This window comes from Pangasianodon hypophthalmus, chromosome 1 (assembly GCF_027358585.1).
Source record: "Pangasianodon hypophthalmus isolate fPanHyp1 chromosome 1, fPanHyp1.pri, whole genome shotgun sequence".
NCBI lineage: Eukaryota > Metazoa > Chordata > Actinopteri > Siluriformes > Pangasiidae > Pangasianodon > Pangasianodon hypophthalmus.
Genome location: NC_069710.1, coordinates 21,921,510 through 21,948,159, shown reverse-complemented (window position 1 = coordinate 21,948,159; position 26,650 = coordinate 21,921,510). Strand labels below are relative to the sequence as shown.

General features: G+C 36.9%; 2 protein-coding genes across 4 annotated transcripts in view; one reads left to right on the top strand and one right to left on the bottom strand.

Annotated features, from left to right (window-relative positions):
* rapgef5b (Rap guanine nucleotide exchange factor (GEF) 5b) overlaps window positions 1–19,484 on the top strand; it is a 50,293-nt gene extending 30,809 nt beyond the window's left edge. The window contains 15 exon segments of the mRNA XM_053233808.1: window positions 6,579–6,657; window positions 8,503–8,647; window positions 8,862–8,959; window positions 11,132–11,162; window positions 12,477–12,555; window positions 12,843–12,992; window positions 13,212–13,309; window positions 13,417–13,539; window positions 15,785–15,963; window positions 16,399–16,489; window positions 16,599–16,649; window positions 16,859–16,946; window positions 17,046–17,110; window positions 17,219–17,273; window positions 18,352–19,484. Of these exon segments, the coding sequence (XP_053089783.1) occupies window positions 6,579–6,657; window positions 8,503–8,647; window positions 8,862–8,959; window positions 11,132–11,162; window positions 12,477–12,555; window positions 12,843–12,992; window positions 13,212–13,309; window positions 13,417–13,539; window positions 15,785–15,963; window positions 16,399–16,489; window positions 16,599–16,649; window positions 16,859–16,946; window positions 17,046–17,110; window positions 17,219–17,273; window positions 18,352–18,470 (1,451 nt within the window). The 3' untranslated portion in view covers window positions 18,471–19,484.
* A 13-nt stretch (window positions 19,485–19,497) lies between these two features.
* LOC113542626 (dynein axonemal heavy chain 11) overlaps window positions 19,498–26,650 on the bottom strand; it is a 54,355-nt gene continuing 47,202 nt past the window's right edge. For all 3 annotated transcript variants that reach the window (XM_053233805.1, XM_026940267.3, XM_034307239.2), the window contains 6 exons: window positions 22,539–22,778; window positions 22,235–22,417; window positions 21,822–21,937; window positions 21,614–21,726; window positions 20,735–20,875; window positions 19,498–20,626 (listed from right to left, as the gene is read on the bottom strand). In XM_053233805.1, the coding sequence (XP_053089780.1) occupies window positions 20,379–20,626; window positions 20,735–20,875; window positions 21,614–21,726; window positions 21,822–21,937; window positions 22,235–22,417; window positions 22,539–22,778 (1,041 nt within the window). In that variant the 3' untranslated portion in view covers window positions 19,498–20,378. The remainder of the gene's footprint in view (window positions 20,627–20,734; window positions 20,876–21,613; window positions 21,727–21,821; window positions 21,938–22,234; window positions 22,418–22,538; window positions 22,779–26,650) is intronic.

Sequence of the window (26,650 nt, the reverse complement as noted above, 5' to 3'; positions counted from 1 at the left end):
GATTGACCAATATATGTTCTTGTTACAATGATGTAAATCCAGTGCAGCTGGGAGAAACCCTAACCCTAATTGTGGATTTTGAAATCATACTAGATTCCGAATACATGGCCTTTTTCTGTTAAAGCAAATATACTATATGTCTGACTGTTTACCTACCTGAACATCCCTCACTGAAAATCTTTTCATAGCAGAGGGTCAATGTTGTCTCTCTGTTGTAGTTAGCTGGCCACGCAGAACTGTCATCAGCTTGACATTTGAGAATAATATTACTCAGTGAATTCATGCACATTAGTCAGAGCTTTAAGATTGGAGCTGTCAGATCTTAATATGCTGTCTAAGCCTTGATGAGTATTGACAAACTGAGCTATGGCGTTAAATGCCTTATTTATAGTGGACATGAGCTCTGATTCCACAAGCACAATCAAGCGACCTGCTAATTTAAAATTAAGTTAATTATCCAAGGCATTCTGGGAGTGTTTTTGGGGAGAGCCTTAGGCTGGAGATCTGGATTTACAGTCTCTATGTAAAGGAGTATTGGCTTTTTTAAGGGGTGAGATGCTGCTACAACATATCCTTTATCCTCCTGTAATGAATTCAGTCACCATAGCAGCAGAGTTCAGGTTGGATGGCTGCTGCTCAAGGCCTGCTGAAGATAATTGGTGAGCAGCAGTCAATGAACAGCAGTAATCCAGGTCCATATGGATGACGGTGTAAAGTAATGAAATGCTTAGGTCGGCCTGGAGCCACTGATTACACACACATGCACAAGCACATTATCTGCTGGGAAAATTGAGATAATTTAAGTAAAATCCAAAACTAGAGGTGTTGTGGGTTTGCATGTGCTACATGCAGCAGATTGTTTTCAGCTCTGACCTTCACCATCACTCTGTCAGTGCTGCTCATGTCCTGTTGTTTGTAGTATCTAATAATATTTCAGTGGTATTAGAACCTTAGTATTCTTAGTAGTGCTGAAAAATATTTGCTAAATATTTGGGTCTTGGCTTATATTGGCTTGAAATTGGCTAAGATCCAGCTGAATTAGGGGAAAAAAAGTCATTTGATCAAATTAACACAAAATTTGCTTTTCTTTTTCATAAAAACATACTGTATATTTTTAGTTACATTAATTGAGTGGATCTAAGAAATGCCAAATATACAGTGGAAATTCTCTTGCTTTTTTCCATTTATAACTGAAAATAAACAGAAAGTTTAACAAAGTAAAACAAAGAAAAGGAAATGTTCAAAATCTTAAATATTCAGTATTCAAGATTCTGTATGATTTGTTGGTCACTGTTTAAATTTAATCAAATTTGTGACATTGTGACATTTTTAACTCCTTTGTACAAAGGTCAGATATCCTTGAGATTTATCCCTTCCATTGAAGAGCGTGTTCAGACGACACTCCCATGGTTTTGATCTAAAATGAGTCAACAGTTTTTAGACAAACTTGTGGAGTCCAAGTCAGTGCGAGTACAAACGGTTTTTAAAGCAAAAGGGAGACATATCAAATCAAAAGACATATCAAATATTAATATCATTTGTAATTAAACATTTTGTATTACATTTGTAAAGCTTGCAAAATAGAAGTATTTTCTTTAGTGGTCTCAGACTTCTGGATCCCCCTGTGAATACAATTAGAATGAGGAAATAAATACAGATGTATGTATTTTTTTGCAATAAATACTAACTAGCTAATTTTAGAGAATATTAGTTGATTATGTTTTTGTAATTAAGAATGCCAAAAGCATGATTACTCTATCATACACTTGAGCGCCCCAGAAAAAAAATAACCTCAAGTGTCATTTCTTTACTAGCTAATACTTGATTACACCTCTGTTCACCTTAAAAACAGCACCAATCCCTTCAGGTAAGGACACCACCAGTGTTCCACCGACTGTATGCAATTCACCTATAGTTCATTGGTGACTATTTTGGTGTTTTACTTGGTTTTCCAAATAATATCACAAGTTTTATATGGGATTGAGGTGATTTTTCCAAGCCAGTCAAAGTCCCAGTTTTTCATCATATTCTTCAAACAGGTCACATACACAGATTTGGCCCTGGAGTATGGGAGAGTAACTCATATGTTCTGTTTGGAAATAAAGAACAAAAGGCAATTTCAGAGTCTGGAAACAAACTGACCATCTGGTTTCCTGCTAAGTTACATTCGCCCAGGTGCGCACCCTACTGACATTATACACATAATGCAATCTGCTTTTGGTGGATGTGACAGATCCGGGGAGTAATTTGTACCTAGGACATACACTGGACATGACATGTGTGAGCATATTGTAATGACCGTCTGTCCAATTCACACCACGTGCGACTCATTTTCATACCTTGCTCTTACCCAGCAGGAATAGAGCAGAAAGTTAGTATGTTAATGAAATATGGGGTCCCGGGTGTAGTTACATAACAGTTCACTTACAAACATAATGTGACACGACGAGGCAGTGAACAAGCGGAATATTCATGTTTTATTCTGGTTCCCTATGTTGGTGTAGTGAGTATTAGTAACATACATACACTTTGCCCTGCCACTAGGCCGCAGATTCTCTTTGTAGATAATCACATCCATCCAACCAACCATCACATCATTGTAGTTCTCTGTGTATAGAAAATGGAGTGGGTTTATACTTTATTCACATGAAAAGAAAAAGATACAGCATGTAAAAAAAAAAACAGGTATTGTGTGTTTATATGAGTCAGGAGACGTAGATGTGGAATAAAACATTGCTTAAAAGTCAAGCATATCTGTTCTTTCACTGTGAATTGAGATTAGTGTTATTGTATCTTCACAGTGATCGTTATCTGTCCTTGCAGAATTTAAAAAATGATAATAATTCAGCAGTATCATGTCACTCAAGGCCATGTATATCTGAATCAGTATCTAAAATTATGTCACCATTCAGATATTTGTCTGAAAGTCCTGTGAAAGCATCCCATAATGCATTACTATTACTATTTTGCCACTTTGTAAGAGCTCTGAAAGGTTTAGCTGTTTTCCCCAGGGACCCTCTTAGTCTCTTCGATTATTAAAAATTCATTATAATTCCACTGAAATGAGCACACACTGGAGTAATGAGGCAGAGCAAGAGAGCTAGATGAAGCACAGACCAGTACACAGTGATCTCTATCCAGCAAAATGGCCTGTACAAAGTGGAAATTGGGTGTGGATCAGGATTTAACTCAATTCAGGATTACTCTAGATGATAAATTAAATGAGATGCATTAAATGATATGGAGATTATGGATAAAAATGTAGTTATGATTTGAATTTATCGTAAATTGAATTTGAAAGAACTATACAAAAAGGTCCATATGGCACATCTGTCTGTGTGTGCAGTGCATGTATATATGTATATATATATATATATATATATATATATATATATATATATATATATATATATATATATATATATATATATATATATATATATTTAATATACACATTCAGAGACAGAGAGAAGCTAGCATTTTTATGATTTGTGTGTGTGAGATTGCATTTAGAATATGTGCCTATATGAGACAGTACCGCAGACAGCTTTGCTCTGCAGATTATCATAATTGTGTGAGGGATTCACTGGAGCTGAATGCAAACACAAAGCTTGGGAAGTGAGTGTGAAATTAAAGTAGAATTTACAACACCACCAACATGCTATACACACGCATCAGCCAACGAACAGAGTGTGCCTAATAGGATTTGCAGCTTAAGGAAGAGCATGCTCTCTGTCACCTTCACTATAGAACCTCACATTATTCACTCTCCCTCTCTCCCTCTCTTCCCCCTCCATTTATTCACTCACTGTTATAACGACCTGCACAATCAGCCTAATTTTAATTGAAGACTCTTATAATAGCCTGCATAATCAGCTGAACTTTAATTGAAGTAGTACAGTAAATGTCAGAATCCCTCAAATCTTATTCTTTATTCCAATATTTACCTATGAATAGTGTGTTTCAGGGATCCACTAGAACCACATTAAATCACGAACAACATATTTTAATGGCTAGAGATAATATACAACATTTGTTAGTACAATAATTACAAAAAATAAGTACAAAAAAAAAAAATAAGTAAAAAAAATACAATAAGTACAAAAAAACATTTATTAGTAGAGCAAATAGATATAAAGATGGGTCAAAAGCTAGATTAGAGTTTGTGAAGTCTTAAGGTTGTTCATTTTACAGAGAAGGATTACTGCAGAGTACATAAATACTATGTGATAAATTTTACTCTCAGATATGTATTGTTTCATAAATTTCAGAATAATGGTCTGCATTGCAATGTTTTAAAAAATAGTAAAAAGTGTCCATAAATCATTATGACAAAATGTAAACATAAGTTTGTGGCCGTGTATGTGTGTTTGATGATTATTATTATTATTTTTATTACTGTTATTATTATTATTATTATTATTATTATTATTATTACTTTATGCTTTCTCAGTTTTAGCTTTTCTTAGTTTTATTCCCGGGGTCTACTGGACATCTTAGGTTTTTATTGTCCGGTAGTAAGGACTTTATTATTATTATTATCATTATAGTTGTTGTTATTACTCAGCTTAATTTCTACTTTTGTTCCAATCCCCTACAGTTTTAGATGAAAAGATATTTTTTGTTCTTCATTGTTAAATGTTTTTGCCATATGCTAAATGAACATAATTGCCAGTAAGCATATTGCCATAAGATTTTACAAAATAGTTACAGTAGAAATACAAATTCATCTCTGTCTTCATCTTTTTGTTTGTTTGAAAAGCTTTTTGTCTTTCATCATATTTCATTGATTTATGAGAAAATAACAACGATGAGGCATAGACACATGTGGCATGTTCAGATTGTTTCATACTTATATATTTACGAACAGTCGTATGGTACATCTTATGTGAGGCTATACACAGTATGAGCTCTATGTAATATGTGTAGCATGTTAACGTCAGCACATTTATTCAGCTGCCTTTCAGGTATTGAGTTTCTTGCAGGTTTCTTGGGGAAGGGAACTGAACACCCAATGAATGATTTGGGAGCATATGTGCTGTCTTGTCCTAATGCATCTCTACAGTGAGGGGTATTGATGGATAGATGGATGGATGGATGTGTGGGAGCATGCTAAAAGTCCAGAGGAGCAAATTAAAGCTGAGCAAGGTTAAGAGGAGTCATTACCCAGGAGAGGTAGACTGATGATCTGGTGGCAGGGAGAGATCAGTGCACAGGTCAGCCATATTAGAAGTCTGTCTTCAAAGGTCTTCAACTACTATCTATACACACCAACCATTGGAACCAATCTGTACAGTGCATAAGGTTTGCTTGGGTCAGAAACTACTCATGACATTAAAAAAATACTCTTACAACCTTTAGATTTGTTTATTGTTGTTATTATGATGTTATTTGTTTATGTAACATAATAGCAGATTACTATTTACTGTTTTATCTGTTGTGTAGTAATGGTTGTTTTGTCAACCATATCAAATCATATATAGCATTACATTCATGGTTTTTTTTCAGCTTTCCACGATAAACTGACCTCTGTGTGTGTGTCTCTTCATATTTTTTAAATATTGCACTGAATGGTTCCTCAAACTCATAACCAAAGATACAAAGCAGGAACAGCAATGAAATCTTTGCTTACAATGGTATTTTCCAGTTGGTTTTGGTGTTAGTGAGTAATTCCTGTAAAGCTATGCCTGAAAAAAAGAGTCTAACTTTCTGAGATTAAAGAAGCTTTAGTCTTGTGGGGCCTGGAGACATCTGGAGACATTGCAAGAACAAGCACAAACACTGCTACGCCTACAGGCTTTTCCTCTAAAACCCATTCTGATTTCCTGTAGTCCATGCACTTTGAGCATCCAAAGGAGTAACGTCTCGAGCGAGTCCTCAAAATTGATGATGCTTGTTTTTACTGCATGTAATCTTTTATCTGTCTGTGCAACACACACATGCATGCTTAACTGGTGTCTTATGTTGATGACATTTCAGCCATCTTGCATGGTTTACAATCAGATATTGCTGACAAGCATACGTTTTCCAACTACCGCTCTTACTTTAAGCTCCGCCTTCATGAGGCATTTTATTGGCTTCGAGTTTGTTCCCCTGATTCTGTCCCATCCACCCTTAAGCCAAACTTTCTCATTAGCAACTCCAGGCATGCATTCTTGATAGAGATCACTTCTGGCTTTGCAAGACCAAACAAAGCTTCAGTCTGACTCAAGGTCACTACTGAAGAAGGGCTCATCCTTTCAGGCACAAAGCAGCCACACATTCAGGCTGCGTTCTTATATGGATCAGTCTTTGATTAATGCTGTGAAACAGAACAGAGCGATGAGAAGAAGAGTGATGAAAATAAAAGCATGTGTTATTCTTGCTCTGCTGCTTTCCAAAAAACTTAAATTATTAATAACTTCAGTTTTAAATTGCTTATGGTCATTGCTTATGGTCATATAAACAATGGCAGAATCTTATAGATGATGTGTAAACTTGCCCATGCTGTACGATTCCAGCTTTTAATATTCACCAGTTTTCCTGTTTAACAGGTATTTGTTTTTGTTAATTTCTGTGGATGTTTGGTTTATTTTCAGAGAGTCTTCTTGATGACTTTTTGCTGACTTATCCAGTGTTCATGTCTACCAGTGACCTTTGCCAAGCACTTCTTGGACAATATCCTTTTCTTATCCCAATACGCTAACAATCTCTGTAGCTGCCTTTACTCTTATGCTCTAGGTCCCGAGTATTTTAATGGAAGCAGTCTTGTTTAAACACTATTTGCATATCTAAATAGAGTGCATAGGGTGTCTGTGTGAGACATCATGTGCATATCTAATGATGCATAAGTTTTCTTGCAGGCTTTCCCACTTCCAGTCCACAGTGTTTGTCTGAAAGCACTGAGAGCATGCCATTAAAACTGCACTCTTCTCAGTAGTGTAGTACCCTCGGGCTCTTCCAAATCCTTGCTTGCACTTGTGTACAGTGGATATAAAAAGTCTATACACCCCTGTTACAATGGCAGATTTTTGTGATGTAAAAAAAAATGAAACCCATATAAATCATGTCAGAACTTTTTCCACCCTCAGTGTGAAATTACAACATATAACAAGTAAGTGAAAAACAATCAGAAACATTTCAGGGAAAACCTAGTTGCATAAGTGTGCATACCCTTTAATAATTGGGGATGTGGCTGTGTACAGAATGAACCAATCACATTCATTCTTAACAATCTCATGTTAAAAAGTAATTATCATACAGACCAGCTGTTTCTTAAGATTTTCTTTACATCTTCTTGGTTTCACCCAACTGCTGAAGCCATGGTCTGCAAAGATCTTGCATGTACAGTATCTCACTTGTTGAAAGATATCGATCAGGAGAGGAGTATAAAACAATTTCCAAAACTTTAGATATAGCATGGAACACTGAAGGCCATCATCAACAAGTGGAGATAATGGAGCACCGAAGTGACATCACCAAGAACAGGACGTCCCTCCAAGGACAAGACAAAAAATTACCAGGGAGGCTGCCAAGAGACCTACAGCAACATTAAAGGAGCTGCAGGAATATCTGACAAGTACTGATTACTCTCTGCATATGAGAACAATCTCTCATATTCTTCACATGTCTGGGCTATGGGGTAGGGTGGCTAGACGGAAGCCCTTTCTCAGAAAAAAACCCCAAAATATTCATGCTCAACTAAATGTGTTATGGTCTGATGAGACCAATTCCAAAAGGTATAATAATTCCAAAATGTATCTTCGGTGCAAAAAAAGGCGCACATCACCTAAAGAACACCATACCCACGGTGAAGCATGGTGGTGGCATCATCATGCTTCAGGGCTGCTTTTCTTTAGCTAGAACTGGGGCTTTTATCAGTGTGGAGGGAATCATGAATAGCTACAAATACCAGTGGATTTTAGTGCAAAACCTTCAGGTATTTGCCAGTAAGCTGAAGATAAAAAGCAATTTCACCTTTCAGTACAACAATGACCCTAAGCATACATCCAAATTAATAAAGGAATGGCTTAACCAAAAGAAGATCAATGTTTTTGAATGGCTGAGCCAGAGCCCAGACCTGAATCCAACTAAAAACCTGTGGGGTGACCTGAACAGGAGATGCCCTTACAATTGCCCTGACGGATCTAGAATGTTTTTGCAAGAAAGACTAGGAAAATACTGCCAAGTCAAGATGTGCCATGCTACTCTTAGCCAAAAAGACTGAGTGGTGTAATAAAGGCAAAAGGTGCTTCAACAAAATATTAATTTCGGGGGTGCACACTTACACAACCAGGTTATTATAACTTTTTTATTTTTCCTATTTTCCCCTAAAATGTTTTTGATTGTTTTTCACTTAATTTTTATACATTGTAATTTCACACTGAGGGTGGAAAAATTCTAACATCACAAAAAAATTGCCATTTTAACAGGGATGTGTAGCCTTTTTATATCTATTGTAGAAGCACATAGTAGCTTTATGACGCCTTTCTGCTTTTATGCCTTAACTGCTCTGTTGCCCACCTATTGTTTGAAGCGAGGCAGGATTAAGGAAGAAGGGAAAGATACTCTGCTGAGGAAGCGTAAAGTCCTGCACCTGCTTTCCCAGTGGATCGCACTCTATCGTGACACACTGCTGGAAGGCGAACACACCAAACTATTTATGAAGGTAGGAGTCATAAATGTGGTTAATCAAACAATGTGAAAATGTCACAGCTCCCAGAGTTCGGAATTGTTAATGCCAGATGATGTGCCGGACACACAGTATGTTTGGCTAATGAGGTGAGGCAATGTGGAAATGTAGCTTGAGGTGCTAAACAAACAGCATGGCACTTCCAACAATTGCAGTCATGCCTAAAGCGGGGTTTGTCTCACTATTACAGATGCTGTATCGCTACGTTCTGGATGACCTTTATGAATACCCAACTCTGGAGAAAGAGGTGAAGGAGCTCCAGAAACTTCTCCGCATGCAACGCAGACAGTAGGTGCTCTCCAAACCACTGAGCTGTATAGAACACAAACGACGCCTCCTGTAACCTATATTCATGACTGGTATTTTTAAAACCAGTCTAAATCAGGACAGATATGTTTCTCTGTGCTAACTACATAATTAATGGCAGAGCAGGGGCACTGGAAATAGATTAATGTCACTCTTCAGTGTTCATCAGCATTTGGAACAAGTGACCCTATTCATATATCAGAAAGAACAAAAATGACTCTTTTTCTAAGAGAAGCATCTATGAATGAATCATGATACGATGTGAAGATTTCCAGAATTCTCTCCATGTCTGTAGTCTGGGAGACAAAATGAAAGAAAGCAGAATTTCTCTCAAGAATTCAAGAATCAAGAAACAGAAATGGCATGAGAAAAAAACTCTATTCATTCTCTTTTTTTATTCCAGCATGTGGACAAGGCAGATTGTCCTCATTCAACCCCTGTGCATTTATACTCTGCATGGGAGTTCTGTAAAACTTTTAAATCCTGCTATTGTGTTTTCACACATTTTTTAATCAGCACAAGTGATGAGCAGCAGGACTAAACTATGTCTGCTTATTCTAACCAAGGAAACAGTGCATGTTTTAATAACTACATTACTAGAAGGTGATTTTTATTTTTTTTATTTTATTCATTTCCAACATGCATTGAAAGTGCTTTCATAGATATTGATGATGATGTAATCCTCTGCTGGATTAACATCCTACACTCCTTTTGGCTGCACCAATTTCTCTCCGCCCATTTCCACCAACACACCACCAAATCCCTGGCTTGTCAGCTGATCCGCAGCCAATCGCTCTCAGCTAACAGGCAGTCAGCAGCTCCACAGAGGCTTTGTGCTTATTTGAGATGTGTCAGAGACAGCCTTACTACGCCCATTTCCCCTGTGACTAGTCAGGCTGTGTGTCAGACTTCAGATGGTTACTGATAAGAACCTTAAATAAAATACACACTGCAGGTCTGTGGCAGTGATAAAAAAGGAAATGTGCACATGTGGGAAACTCCTTCAGTCTAATGCCCATAAATCAATTATGTTAATCAGGCAAATCTAGCACATTGCCAGTTATTTATGTAAGATTTTGCCACTTGACTGAAGACGATCTGAACATGTGTCTGAACAGAATATATACTGATTAAAGTGTCTTATACCACAAAGCTGTTGAATGCTTGATTCTGATTGGTTAAATTTAAAAAAACACCGTGACATAGACAGAAGACAGCTGCAAGGTTTATATCAGTATACTCATTCTAATACATTATCATTTTATAGTGACAACTTACAAAGGGATTTTTTATTTTGGACGATCCACATAAACAGATTAAAAATGTGTGTAATTGCTTAATTACTAAGCTTTCTGCAAGGAGATGTTTATGTAACATTTATAGAAGGAGGCTGCAGTGCCAACGCTTTATAACAGTCACAGGTAAAGCGGTAAATTTAAGTTTTCTGACACTGGAAAGTCTTCAGTACGGCGAACTTCGCAGTTTCTCAGTAACAAGCCAAGCTTTGTTTTTGTCTTGTTAACTTCAAGTGAGAGGAAAAAAGAGAAGCTGGTAAAGGAACAATTGTTTATTGCTGGAGTAACATAAGATAACAGGAATTAACTTTTTTGTGGACGTTCTTCAAAAATAACTATAAAGTATGTCATAAACGTAAAATATATGATGTTATTTTTCATATACAACTACAAATGGTTAGTGTTGGCCAATGACTGTGGGGATTGCTGTGGTGTAAAAGGAATAAAATGATACAGTGCATTCTGTTATTGTAAAATAATCCACTGCAGAGTGGTAACAGTAATACAGATTCATGTTCATGTTGGGCCACCCCATCATTGATTACTTTCCTATAACAGCATACCCTTTTGGGCTTTATTCCATACTACTTGAACATAGCCTCTTCCAACACTTCAGTTATGGCTAACATACAGATTTGATTCCTGGGCGTAAATTGCTTTGTCTGCAGACTGCAATTCCAGTGATGATGATTATAACATTAATGATATACTCACAAAATGGAGTACTGAAAAAAAGCCTGGTTGAGCTTTACATTCAATGATGAATGCCTTTTTTCTGATAATCTAAAGTTCTATGTAATCTCTATGTATGTATATCTATGTAATCTCATGTTTTTCCATTTTTTCCCTTCTGTCTCAGTACGGTGGATGAATACTCTCCACAGCGGAAGGTGAGTTAACCTACACGGTTGTTCTCTGCTCACCTAAGACACTGATAAACATAGAAGAGGTAGTCGAATCTAAAGGTTTATGCTGTGTTTGTTTATGTATTAAGGTGTTTACACTTGAACTCTTGAAATGGTGCTTTGAATGTGAATTAATTGGGTCATTCCACAATTGCGTGCTCTTGTAACTCTTTGAAATAATTTTTTTTTCAACACTGGCTCTAAGAAAACATGCAGTTAACCATACAAAAATTTGTTAACTCATCTCAGACAACAATATCTTTTTCTACAAGGTTTCTTTGCTAAAAGAATGGCTGCATTTTGCTCTTTAATGAGTAGCAGGATTGAAAGTAACAGGTTTGAGTTTTCTTAGCATACAATTAGCAAATGCACAAAATATGGTTAACTTGAAATGAAATAAGGATAATAATGACATTCTAATGATACTTAAAATTGTTATTATTTTTTATTTCAAATTGATGTCATCAGTCAGTATAACAATATCATTGAAAATAAAGGAAAAAAAGAATGAAAGGGGCTTACTTTTCTTCTTCCCATGATCTTCAGGATTCACATTCAGATTATAGGGCTTCCTGCTGAACATGTGTCTTGTTGAATATTCTAATAATATTTCATAGGGGAGAATGTGTTCAGGCAACAGGGTTAAGTGAATGTTGTGGTGGGACACTACAATGTACATTTTCATAACTCTCAATAGATGACTGTTGGAAGATGATGTTTCAAGCATGAGATGTTAAATGGATTCACACTATAATGATGATGTATTTTAATGATTATAGTTCAAGGTAAAGTGATTTATAGTGGTCTGGGACAGAAAAAAATAGCTATTTTCCAACATACTGTAGATGTTGTAGGCTTTATTAATTGTTTAAGTTATCTGAAACATGCACATATGTTGTTCTGAAGGACACCTTACCTGTGTTTAAAATGTCTTTCACCTTTACTTCACTTACATGTTTGTAAATATGACATCAGTGGGACACACATGGCACCCAAATCATGGAATCACACAATAAATGGCTTTAAACTGTCAAAGAGTATAAGACTAATCTCTGTAAAACTAGTTCTTAAACTATACATTATCATGCATTCATAAAAATTATGCTTATTCATTATTATTCATTAAATTTATGCCACATTTAACATACATTACATTATGAATCTCTACCTAATTTCATTAATGTGGCCCTGCAGCTCTCAGCCTCCTTACTTTGAGGCTTACTTTGAGCTGTGTCTTGAAACACTGACATTTTTCTCACAATCATTATTCCCAATGCTGCTTTTTTCCCCCTTTGTCAGAATAAAGCACTTTTCCACCAACTGAGCCTGAAAGAGACCTGGCAGCCTGCAAGAATGGCCCAGAGGCAGAATAAGGAAGGTAGGCTTATAAAATATTCCCTCTTATTTCTATCTTCTGGCTCACCGTGTCCTTCCACATTCCAACAGGGACAATCAATAGAGCTTTATATACAAACATTGTAGATTTCAGTGTTCTACACCAAAAATTGTAACTGAACCTCAATTATGGATACTGATCGACTTTATAATTGTGTCTGGATGACGTGTGTGTATGTATGTGTGATATATATATATATATATATATATATATATATATATATATATATGTGTGTGTGTGTGTGTGTGTGTGTGTGTGTGTGTTCTCAGTTCTGTGTCACGTGTATGTGACCATGGACTCATATGTGAGTGTGAGGACACATGGCGAGGTAACAGCGCAGGAGCTGCTGGCTGCAGTGGCTGAGAGATTAGAGTGTGCAGAGGATGACATGGTGCTGCTGGCCGTCACCTACTCCAGAGGTACAAATCTACAATACTAAAACAGCTATGTGGACCATTAGCTAAATGTGTCATTAATTTACTCCTATATCAGTGTTCAGAAATAGAAAGTAGTAAATGTTAGCATTGAGAAATATTAAACTGGACTGCCCTCTGCTGGAGAAATAAAGTATGTGTTTCTCCTCTGTGTGTGTGTGTGTGTGTGTGTGTGTGTGTGTGTGTGTGTGTGTCTGTCTTCAGGGAAGGTGCTGCTCCAGCCGCAGCAGTGTGTGTACTCAGACTCCCTCGGTGCTGTGAGCAGGCTGTGTGTGTGCAGGAGAGACCTGACAGAGACCACTGTAAGAGACTATTGCTTTGTGTTCCACACTGAAGTACATGCTGTACATAACTCAGGCTGTTCTGCTCAGTGACTGTGTGCTACATCTCTCATGTGACATCTGACCAGAGCCTCGTCACAGATAATGGACAGATGCAACAGCCAACAGTCAGGATGCTGAGTATGAACACGTGGGACATAGCCGTGGCTCTGACTAACTGTGACTGGAGTCTCTTCAGAAATCTGCAGGAGGTATGATGAGTCTGACAACTCTTTCTCTCTTTCTCTCTCTCTCTCTGTCTCTCCCTCTCTCTCATACACACACAGGACACTTAGCACTTTTTCAGGACTGCTGTATGGTACAGTAACAAATCTCAACAGTTCTGTAATTATTTCCATATCGAGTGAGTCATACTGTAAATATCCATGCTGAATTTTGTTATCCTTCTTGCCAGGGTACCAAGTGCATTGAAGAGCTAGAAATAGTGCTGATTGGTTAAACAGTTTTCACAAGACTAGTGTTAGTGATTTTCTGTAGAACATTTCCCTTTCTTTGGTTTAGGAGACAATAACACAATTTTATCATGCAATTCAATCTTACAGCTTCCTTTTTTATTTTTAACTTACAGTAGCGTTTTCATTTTCCTGATATTTAACTTTTTTTCTGTTTTCTTTTCTTTTTTTCTTTTTTTTAACCTGTGATCCACATAAAATTTGCCAACTTAAAGTTAGACTAAATATGTGGCTTCTTATTCATTATGAGACATATTAAACCTTAGCAGTTTAAGATACAGGGATTTGTGGAATGCAGATGTTTAGCTTTTATATATATATATATATATATATATATATATATATATATATATATATATATATATATATATATAAAACCTGTGAGCAGTTTTACAACTACAAAATTTGTGCACTTTATTTACAGTTATTTATTATTTATTTCAGATTTTGATACTGGTATTTCAAATGATATGTAGGTTTTGTCTGTATCACTGCTCACTACATTAATCTGGGGTGAAATATTGAGGCTGTAACAAATAATGGATATATAAATAAATAGATGGAGGTGGACACCACTGGCTTTGGTGTATACCACCACACACACAACTGTCTGAGCAGCGTCAAAACTCCATAATTAACTCAGTAGTTATTTCCAAGTTCCTGAGTACTGAGTTTAAATATTAGCTTTACTATTTATGCTTACCCCAACTCTTAATACTCTTAATAACAGTGTTGACCATACAGTATGTAATACACTATACACCTGATTGAATGTCATTTGAAATTCAGTCTTAAGATGCAAGTGACTCCTTGTATCTTAACATTGTGTAACTACGTTTGCACTAAATTTATTAATGCTAAGGCACACTTGGATTCATTTGAGTCACCATTAAAAGCAATCTCACTGAGTCTCAGTATAAGCAATAAGAGCTGAATGACTAACAGCGGCATGCCCATTTTAACGTAAAAATTTCAATATGCATGCTTTTTTATTCAAGGTATAAAGCAAAATCAATTTCAAGTAGTAATTTTACTAATAGTTACAGTGGTGAGGCAATAACCAGACATCACCCCACCGAACTTTATTACTACGTTTTATTTTACTATGGAAAATGAACACGGGTACTTCACAGGGTATTTGAATTTGGATTAGTAACTGTACACAGTAGCTGTGTGGCAAGGTTAGCAAAAGTACTCTGTGTGATGCAGTTTGTGTGCAAAGTACCATTAACATTATGTTAAATTTACCTATTTGTTGCCAATAAGGGGAACTGAGGAGTATGCTTCACAATATCAACAACTACACTGAGCATTCTTGACTAAGTATACCACAGTACTGTTGAATTCTTGAGTCCAATTGGTCAGAAAATATTATTTAGGCTTTGCAGCAAATCACAGCTCTTTCTGATGTCATTCAGTTTCTATAGTGAAAATTTACACAGGAATTTGAATGGCAGATCCTCCACATAAACAGATTAAAAAATATAGTTGTTAATATGGTGCAATTTTCTACAAGGTGATTTTCTACGAGGTTTATTTAGCATTTTTGAGAGGACCAGTGCCAGTGCTTTGTAGCAGTCAGAGGTAAAGCTGTAGCTGTAAACTTTCAGACACAGGAACGTGTTCAGGACAGAGGGTTTTGCTGTTTCTCTGTGGCGTTTTTTTCTTATCAAGTACAAGAGAAAGAGAAAAAGAGAGGCTGGTGAGCAAACAACTGTGTACTGTTGAATTAATGTGTTTGCATATGTTCCACAACATTTTATGTAACTATAAATGGATAAAACATATAATGTTTTGTTCTTTAATAAATGAATATTTTAATCTTTGGCAAATTGCCACATCACATCAGCCCTTCATTGATTATTTTCCTATAACAGCATGCCTCATCATGTTTTATTCTTTAAATATTAGATAATTGACATCATATGTGTTTTAACACTATTTGAGCAGTTTGTATTCACTCATATTTTCCTTGTCCGTACAGCAAGAACTGGTTTATTTCACACTGAGCCGCGATTCTTGCTCTGGCCACACAGTGGCGTTGGAGCTGCTGCTTCAGCGCTGCAACGAGGTGCAACAGTGGGTGATGACTGAAGTGCTGCTGTGCCCCACGCTCTGCAAACGTGTGCAGCTCTTTAAGAAGTTCATCAAGATTGCAGCCCAGTGAGTATACCTTAAATGCACAGCTCTACAGTTATTCATACCACATCTGCAGTATATAAACCTTCGGAGCTTAGTTTGCACATCTTTTTGACAGAATTCATTCAAGCGTTTTACAAAAATGTATGTTTTACATAAATGTTTATTGACGCCCAAACAGCTGCCCTTAGAGTTAAATTATAAATGAGTTTTAAGTAAGCAAGACTTGTGTTTTTTTCTAAGTAGATGGAAACATACTACATTTTTTTTATTATATAATAAATTCTTTATTACATATTAATCGCATATTTGGTACAGATGCAGTAGCTCGAGGCAAGCATGAAAGAAGCTGAAGTATTATGTTATATAGTATTATCTGATATGTTTTATGTAAGAATACTTTTATGTTTGACACATTTTTCGAAGAGATTAATTTTTGCATCTGTTTCTCACTCCTAGCTGTAAAGCACAGAGGAACCTGAACTCATTCTTTGCCATTATAATGGGTTTGAATACTCCAGCCGTCAGCCGACTGACTCAGACGTGGGAGGTAAGGAGGCACATCTCACAATTAATGCCTACACACATGCTCTTCCATAGTAGAATTTTAAGACCTTTCATTTATTTTAAAATCTCCCCATTTTCCTGTCATTTTTTAGAAAGTTCCTGGCAAATTCAAAAAGTTGTTCTCCGAGCTTGAGAACTTGACAGTAAGTAACTTTGTGTAAAGTGTTCAGTGGTTTTACATGATAATATCAGTGCCTCTGCTGTCGCTAGAGAGCAGAACAGAATGAAGTCTTATGATGCTCCTATATACACATGCAGGAATATGCCTGCAATCACTTACTTACATAAATGAGCACACACACACACCTATACATAGCTTGTCACATAAAAAAATAATGCTGTGTATTTTCAGGACCCATCCTTTAACCACAAAGCCTACAGGGATGCCTTCAAGAAAATGAAGTCTCCCAAAATCCCTTTCCTACCTCTGCTACTGAAAGGTGCTTCCGTAACATTCACCTCACACAGTAGTAAACAACCTTATCATAAAATATTGTTCTAGTGTTCTAGCCCTAAACAAACCCTTTCTTTCCTGCTAGACATTACATTCATTCACGAGGGAAACAAAACCTTTCTTGATAATCTGGTCAACTTTGAGAAACTGGTATGTTAATGTCAGACCTGTAATCAATCACTTATTCACACAGACCTCAGCAGAATGCACTTAATACTGATGTGATACGTCTAAACTGTTCTTAACTCCACCTTCCAGCACATGATGGCAGACATGGTGCGGGTCATAAGGCATTGTCAGACAGACCACATGGGTAAGCATCAGTGCTGACTGTTGCTGAATGTTTCCATCTGAATATTTGACCAATTTTAAGTGAATGCTAGCAAAAGAAGTTAGAAATTACTATGTTTCTATGTTACTTCACTATGTTATGTGTTTGATCAAATCACATCAATGACTGCTGATGGAACAACAGGTCAAAAAGAGTGCTAGCCAAAAACAGTCACAGGAGACTATGACATTTAATGCCATCCCTGGGGAATTAATCACTGCTATATTTAGCTGTCTTAATAATAATAATAATAATAATAATAATAGCAGGGTACCACAGCTGCAAAGCCTCAACTGCTATCCTAACGTTCCTGACTGTGTGGAGTTTCACATGTTTTCAACATGTCTACATGGGTTTCTTCCAGGTTCTCCTGTTTCCTCCCAGATCCCAAAAACATGCACGTAGGATGATTGGATTCTCTAAATTGTCCCTAGATCTGAGTGTGTGTATGGTGCCCTGCAGTGGACTGGTGTCCCATCACCCATTCCTGAGTTATGCTATGGATGTGCCACAACCCTGACCAGGATAAAATGGTTACTAAAGATGAATTAATAATAATAATAATAATAATAATCTTTATTTGTATGCTTTATAAAGGTCACTCTACAAGCAGTTATAAGTGAACAAGCATATAAAATCCAAGTATTCAAATAATATGAAAATGCTGAAAGAGGATTCGGTTAATATATAAGCTGAAAGAGGAAGGCACATAAGAGGGGAAAAAGAATTGTAGGGGGAAAAGGTTAGAAGGATATAGACATGTTTGTAACAGAAACCACTGTTTTTTTTATGAATTTCTAGATATTCATTCAGGCTTCAAAATTGGCATAAAAAAAGCAGATGCAAATCCCACTAGAGAGCTTACTATTGTGACATGGTTTGAAGAATATGTGAGAAGTCTGTCTACTTAGTTTCTTATGTATAACTTACATGATGCACTACAAATGCATCCAACAGTGATAGGGCCCTAACTGAGTGGTATTAAACATAAGTAAGACTCACAGAGAGTATGAGAGTCGACTGACTTGTTAACACTTAAAATGTGTTTGCCATCTTTAAGGAAACATGTTGACCCAGAAGGAAAGTCCTGATGTCAAAGTCTACATCAACTATCTACACATCATCGACAATCAGCAGACCCTGTTTGAGCTTTCACACAGACTGGAGACAAAGGTCTAGGACACGTGTGTGTGTGTGTGTGTGTCTTAATGTGTTTCAATGACTAATGAGAGAAGAGCTGATGACATAATCCTTCTTATGTGGCCAAGACACTGAGAAGGAGGCACAATTAACATGAACAGCCACAAGGGGGAGAGACTGAGCCTCACAGACTGCACAGATCAGAGGAGGAGAGAATCACAAGGAGCCAAGGACCTTTAGCTTTTTACAACTGCATAAATGTGAAATGGCACTGAAAAAACTGGGATGGCTATTAACCTAGCCAAGGCAACAAGAAGGTATTACAAATCAAATGATACGTTGGAGTACACTGGTCTCTTATTAACAAGCCTGAACCCAAGTCATAGGCATGAAAATGTTGAATTAAAAAAGTCTGAGGTAACATAATGGTTGTACAGGAATGCGTGATGCTTTGCAATGATCATAGATAACTATTTCCAGCCTTAGACAATCAGAAAAACAAATCAAAAAACAGGCTTTGCTGTATTTGGATTATTTTCAGGACTTAGCAGTAGTAGCTAATGTATCTAATGAGATACATTACAAATTCATCATGCATCAGAGTTACACTATGAGAGCAGAGCAGAATTATACGAAGCACATTTATTTATAGTCTCCTTGTAACTGAGATGTGCATTTGCATCTTCAACATAATAACGGGAACACTGATTAGTTCAGTATTAGTCAGTATAGTGAGGAGGAGGAGGAGGAGGAGGTAGGTCGTCACCTCAGAAATGCAGTGTGTGTGCTGTGTTTTGAACCATACTGGTCTATATGATTTGGCAGTGCCGCTGACTGACCAGTAATAAATGTGCATGTTTAATAAACGTGTAAACATTGTAAATACTTTAAATTAATTTTCTGGTGTTTTCTAATTGACAGCAAAGCAATACATTTGTGTTCATGCCTCCATGAAGCATCATTTGTTGGCAATGTATGATAATTTTTTTTTCTTTTTTTAAATCAATTTATTCTAAAACCACTGAAAAAACCCATTAAAACTTAGGACTGTTACATCACTGCTTATGAATGTCTTTATTTTCCCTGTCTTGGTGATGGTTTCAGGCTTCAAAGGTACTCTCTGAGCACACAAGCCCACTCCCTGAGTGGATTACAGAAGTCTATTATAGCTCTTACTTGAAACGAAACACTTATAATGGGTAGTGAAATCTCAAGAAGAAAAAAATCCTATGTGAGTGACACATTGGGGTTTGTAGGAGGTCACAGAAGGAAAAAAAAGCACATTCCGTATGCATTGTAACAGTCAGCTTGCTTACTGTTTGTCTCAGCTGGAGCAGGAGCCTAAATGGCCGACCAGATGCTGTGACAGAGCCCCCTGCTGTGCCATTACTGCCTGCTGTGAGTGTGCTGCAGCTCACTGAGAGAAGAGGCGCTGCGGTACGGCCTACTCAAACCTATCATTTCCTCCCTGCTCTGCTGATCTATCATTTCCCTGTCCTTTCAACAGAGCCTTGACACACTCGGTGACTGTGGGAAGATTGCACAAACAATCCACATCTCACACACACACAAGCTAATGAACCCATTATATTATATAAGCTGTACAACTTACCATTGTACTCATTTAGTGAATGTCAAACATCACTCATTTAGAAGTCATCAATTGCATCACGTTATTCTATTAAAATATTTGGTTAGAATTGAAGGATTTTTCTTTATTATTAAAAGGCACATAATTGAGTATATAACATTAAAACATATCACGTACAGTAGACCAGAAAAATACTGCAAGTTAAACTGCTTAAATTAAAAAATACAGCACACTTCATCTCATCTCAGAAATTTTCTCAAATCAACCATGCCTTCTTCTTCAGCTTGACAATGGTGCAATTAAGAAGCACTTAGGTACACCTTAATAATGCAGATAAAGTACCGTGGGCTGTTCACTCACACAGACAGCAACAGGGCCACTCCTGCCAGCACCCACTTGGCAGGTGGGTGGCGTGTTTTGAGGTGGAAACCCCAGATGAAAGTGGGACCGCGGAGCTTGGTTCGGTACACTGGGCATTCGTAGGTGTTATTCAGCTCCAGCTTGTCAGCAGGTACTGCACGGATATATAGCACTGGCATGGCCGGAGTCAGGTCCTTCAACACAGCCTCTGACAGCACCCCTGCTGACATGTCCCATCGAGCACCTGGGGAGACGCAGAGAAAATCAGAGCTGACCACAAAACTGCACATTCAACATCAGCTTCCACAGAGCCTTATCAGGGTTTATTAAATAGCCTGACCTTCTCACTTACCCTCCATATAGAGCCCATGAATGTAAGCACCCTCTCGAGGTGGGTGGCCATAATCATCCTTTGTCTTCTTAGTCACATCCACGGACAAAGCCATCTTGTCAAGTGGCCACTTGTTCTTACGAGCTATACTCTGCATGATCGCTGGAACACAAAAGATCATCTCAGGAACGTGGTGTGTGTTTGTATGTATGTAGGCATGTTTTTGCACTTTAGGATGACCAAATGCCCCCTAATGATGCGAATATGAAGTAATCTACTACTATATATAGTACTATATAGTAGTAATATATCTACTATATATAGTTTTGGAAACAACCAGTTTACCTGACTTGAAATTGGTTATTTAGGTATATTTCAACCAGAAGTAAACATTTTAAAATCTAGTTGCCCCAAATGTGAAACAGGAGAAAACCACATTTAAAGATTCTGACTCCAGTGAAAGATGACCAGTGTACCTCTACATTTATAACCTAATCTCCTTATGGAGAGACAATATTACTGCCAAACTTTAAAGAATGATATATTTACTTTTTGCATTCCCTTTTTATCAGTACAGATTTAGTTTGAAAAACTGAGCCAAAATTGTATTTTTTAAAAAATCATATTAAGGTTAAGAGTTTAACTCTAAGGCTTAGAATTATGTCACTACAATAACACAACATGTGTGTGGGGGTGTAGAGGGGTTATACCTTGGTGAGCATCAAATATCCCCACAAGGTTACTAATATCTGACAGTTTTGACCTTGTGAGGAGGTCACCATGAGGAAAACTGCTTTTTTAGGTAGGCATATCATTAATTAACTGCATTAATAATTAAGTTAATGGAAGGAATAGTAAAACAAACGTGTGTGTGTGTGTGTGTGTGTGCCACTTGTTTACCGGTCAGGAAAGACTGTGGGCTGAACAGTCCTGAGAGCCACACCACCGCCGGAAGCACAAAGTCTTGAGTCCAGGTGTCCAGCTCTCGACACTGACTGAGGACATCACTGAACCTGCCATAGTGTAGAGTAATGTTTTAAAACACACCATACTGACACACCAAACATCCACTCCTCCCATTCTCCCATATAAATTTAACAGGTTGTACCACTGGGCCAGTGTGTGTGTAGAGGGATAGGTCAGTCGGCTCCAGCTTTCAGGAACACGGTTGTAGTAAAGAGCCGTCTGCAGAGTCTCCATGTCAGGAGAGATGCTTAACTCACCCTAAGAGAAAGAAAATACAGTATACACATTATATCAGAAATGTTTGAGAAATAATACCAGTTTTCAACATTATGCTTGTTAACCTATAAACTGGTGACACTGACAAATACATTCACATGAATAATGAATGTCTATACTCCTGTCTATCCTGTTTAAGGGTCCTTCAGTTAATCCCGCTAGAGGAAACCTGTGACAGCTCTATAGAGAACCCTACTTATAGATGGTTTCCCTTCAGAAAAGGTTCAAAATGGAATCCCTTAAGAAACCATTTTTTCAGGTTGTCTGTTTAAGAGGTACCTTCAGGGCCAGGTCCAGCTGTGTAAGAGAGCTGTGGATCTCAGATATCAGCAGGTTCATGCGCTCACACTCCTGAAAACAGAGGAGAACCAATGGACTGCGCTCTGATGTCTTAGCAAGCAGCTCTGACATGCTGTATTTCTCAGGCAGCTTCTCCAGAATGTCGTCAAGCACACTTTTCACCTGAGGTCAGAACAAGTTCAATTAACAGTGTGATTATAACTTGGTTTTATTATCTACTGACTTAATTAAAAACAGATACTACAAGCAATGCAGTAAAAACAGCAAACATGAGGGTTTTGACCTTCTCCTCCACACTCTGTGCTCCTTCCTCTCCCGCAAAGTCTCGGCACTGCAGTTCTAACAGAGTGTTAAAGAGAGCGTTGGATGTGACGGTCATAAACTCGATCTCCGCGTTGGGATGCAAGCCGTAAAGGCTTGGATTTTCCTCTGGCAAACTCTCATCCACGTAACTGTGATAGCCAGCGTAGTCCAGATTAGGAGGAACTGAGAAGCCAGGGCAGAGGAACAGCTCTCCTTCAAACTGAAAATTGAAAAATAAATACATAACCACCCACTACCACAATCATATTCATATCCATAATACTTTTATTTCTTTAGCCATTCACTACGCACATGGAAGCATCAATTTGCATAATTAGATAATGGACTGAACAAATATGTAAACCACATAAAGGCTACATGCACAAGACAAGCTCTGATGCTCAATTCGATTTTATGCTCAGATCCGATCTCTCTGCCTCAGTGTTTCACATTTGTGTTTTTAAGTGACTCGTAAGTGATGACACTGGATGAGGACAACAGCAATATGAGCATGCATAGTGAGTTTTGAAGTAAGAAAAACATGAATTCTGAATTTCTCATCATGTTCACATGTCCAGGTCAATCCAATCTAGGCTTACATTTCAAAGTGCATGATATGAAAAGATCAGATTTTTATATTCACATGACTGATAATATAAGCCTAGCCAAAATGTATACAGCAAATGCATTTTATTTACCTCCTTTTTTTAATCCCATATCTCATGTCTCAGCCAGTGGTTCTATTTTTATATCTTACACTTGTTTCCCTTTCCCAATACATTCAGCACATATCTATTCTGGGTATTAGCTGCAGTTAGACCAATCTTTATGAGTTTTGATTCTCAACAGATAAACGTTACTGTGGGACTACGGGATGATAATGCAGCAGTGTGCACACTTTAACTCAGTGGCGGATGCATGCATCCCCACACTTAATGAGACCCAGTAAAGGACAAGCAGGCTTGATCACTACAGGAACATAAAATGAAGTTCTAAAAGTGACATTGTTACATGATCAGTCAAGGACATTCTCAGTTTGTGATATACTTTTCAGTAAATAATGATACTATCAATTCAATCACTTTTAGAAACATAAGAAAAGGAGGCTTTTTTAATGTAATACAATGAGACACCACTAGGCGCCACCAGGCAACCAATCAATTACCAATCTTTTTCCTCTAAACTTTAAAAATTTCCTCAAACTGCACTGCATCTTACTTGTCCAAGCTGTACTTGAGGAAAATGCAAACCTAACTTAAAAAACAAACAAACATTTAAACTACCAGTGGATAAAAATGTATTGTTAATTGTCTTAGCCACACCCACTCAGTGAACTGTGGCACCCATCATGGCAGAATGATCTTAACACAGTGCTTATATCATTTCTGGAATTGTAGCAATATGATAAGCGCCTTCCTTTTTTCTGGGCACATTCATGGACCTAAATGTTTTGTTCCATTCTGTTCCACTGACCACTTTTAGTTCCAGCCAACAGAGTTTTCTTTCCTTGTCGGTTTACTTTCTTAGCTCAAAGAATAGTCAATATCACTAATGACTATCAAGGTTTTGGGAGCTAGCAATAAATACTCTATTTTATAACATGGAGTATTTGTTTGCTAGCATTCCATTCTTTATAAGATATAGCACAATGAGTGCCATATATATATATATATATATATATATATATATATATACATACATACACACATACAGAGTACTGTCCTGCAAAAGTCTTAGGCACAGAAATGCTATAAATCAAAGATGCCTTCAAAAATAATGAAATTAAATGTTTCTACATTTAGAAAAAAAACTATAAAGAGCAGTAAACAGAGTCAATATTTTTTAGTCTCAGATACAATTTTGTAGTTTTATAAGGAAATTATCTGTAAGTGTTACTGAGCATCTTGCAGAACCAGCCACAGTTCTTCTGGAGACTTTGACTGTCACACTTGCTTGTTATTTTTGCACCAAAACCCAGCAGCCTTCATTATGTTTTCTGTCTGAAAAGTGTCTCTTATGTAATATGCTGCTTTCTTTACTGACATACAAACATTTTTCTGTAACATTTTATTTTGTGGTGGAAAACTAATGTTTGGAAATCTAAAATGTTTTTGTACTGACTCAGTTATGTAGAAGTCATAAAATAAAAATCTATACTGTGAATATGTACAGTCAGGTCCTTAAGGATTTGGACAGTGACAGTTTTCGGAATTTTGCCTCTGTACACCACCACAATGGATTTGAAATGAAGAAATCAAGATGTGATTGAAGTGTAGACTTTCAGCTTTAATTCAAGGGGTTTAACATTTTGACAATTAACATTTTGACGGTTTATCAATTAATTATTAAGTACCTCAGTGCTTTATTCAATATTTTCCTGTGATTTATTGATGGATATATTTATTAAAGTTCTGTAGCATATAGAAGGATTTCATGCTTCAACATGTGAATAGGGGCTGGGCTTCTTTTAGGATGAATAGCTCTGATTGGACAGGAGGCCTGCATGCTGGGAGCATTGTGATGGGACTGTACAGCACATGGAGGAGCTTTTGAATTAGACAAGAAAAACAAGTTCCTATGTAGACACATTAATTCTGAAAATGATCTTGTTACTAACAACCACAATCATCCAGCCAAATGAAATACTGGAGCTTTTGTAGAGCATCATATTTCAGCTGAATGTAGTGTAAGGACACCTGCTGCTGCAGCTCTTGTACTGAAGGTAAGTAGTCGAATCATACATTTTACATAGAGGTCTTGGTAAGAAGGAGGTTATCTATTGCCTAGTTTGACTTTTTTTTTTTTCTTTCACATTATATTTTCTGATCAAATGTAGTCTTAGCTGTCATTGTAAGAACTCTAATGCTCTGTTTCTCCTCAGAAGTTGGCTAGCTAACAGCACAAAAGGGTTATGGAAAACCCCTTTTGGAAAAACCCTGGTTAATTAGTTAATTAGTTATCTCACAATGATAACTGAAGGGATTTTATTCTAAGAAAATATAAACTCTTATCACAGTATATATACATGGGGCACAGCTATTGGTGCCCTTGCCTTTAGTAATTTGTGCCTACACCTTCTGCCAACGTAACAGCTATAATACTTGATGAGATTGAACAACACAAAGAAAGTACTCTGAAACCACTCCTGAATGCAGATCCAGATTGTCCAGGGTCCCAAGACCTCTCTTGTGGACTCTCCTCTCCAGCTCATAGCACAGATTTCAAAATATACTTACTTGCGTTTATTACAGCTCAAGTTGTTTTAAACTTAATCATTTTCAACTGTGTAGCTATTTTTTCTAGCTAATGCTGATTTATAAATATCAACACAGTTTTGTCTTACTTCATTTATGTGTTCTGTAGTCTTTCCCATAATTTGGGAATGGGAATTTGGCCTCTGTGTCACCTCATATTTATACCCAAGTGAAACAGGAAGTCCTAAACTAAACTAAACTAAACTAAATGTTTCACAGTTCCTAAACACGCAGGTGAACTTATAAAAGTAACATATAAATGGGAACATGTTTCTGTTGCATTTTGTTCATATGAATCCAAAGGGGTACAAATAATTGACGTAGTTTTGTTAGAAAATCATTTTGATGTGATTTTAGAACAAATTTACCTCATATTTTTTCAGTGTCAGATTAAGCTAATTAAAGACTTTTACACAAAAATATATTTTTTTTACCCCATCTTTATCAAGTGCCAATCATTAGGAAGCTGGGTAGCTGACTGTATGTATTTATTAAACAATACATTGAAGGGTTTATTCCTACATAACTGACAGGAGTAACCATGATAATTGGCTTCTATGAATACATAGAAGCCAATTATATTTTATAATTATTATATTGTTAACAGTACTTGCGTAACAATCAAAGGACTTGCTCCAAATTCCAGTTGACCATGAAAAATTAAGACTGTCATATCTGTTAAAATGTGGAAGCAAAAAACATTTCCAGAAGCAAAATTTTTCTTCCAAAGGGACAGGGTAAGTATTAAAATTAAGTTTGCAGTAAATATTCTTTTTATTTTTATATTTATATTCTGCTGGGAGAACTTATAAATTTTTAAGAGATTCTTGGTGCAACA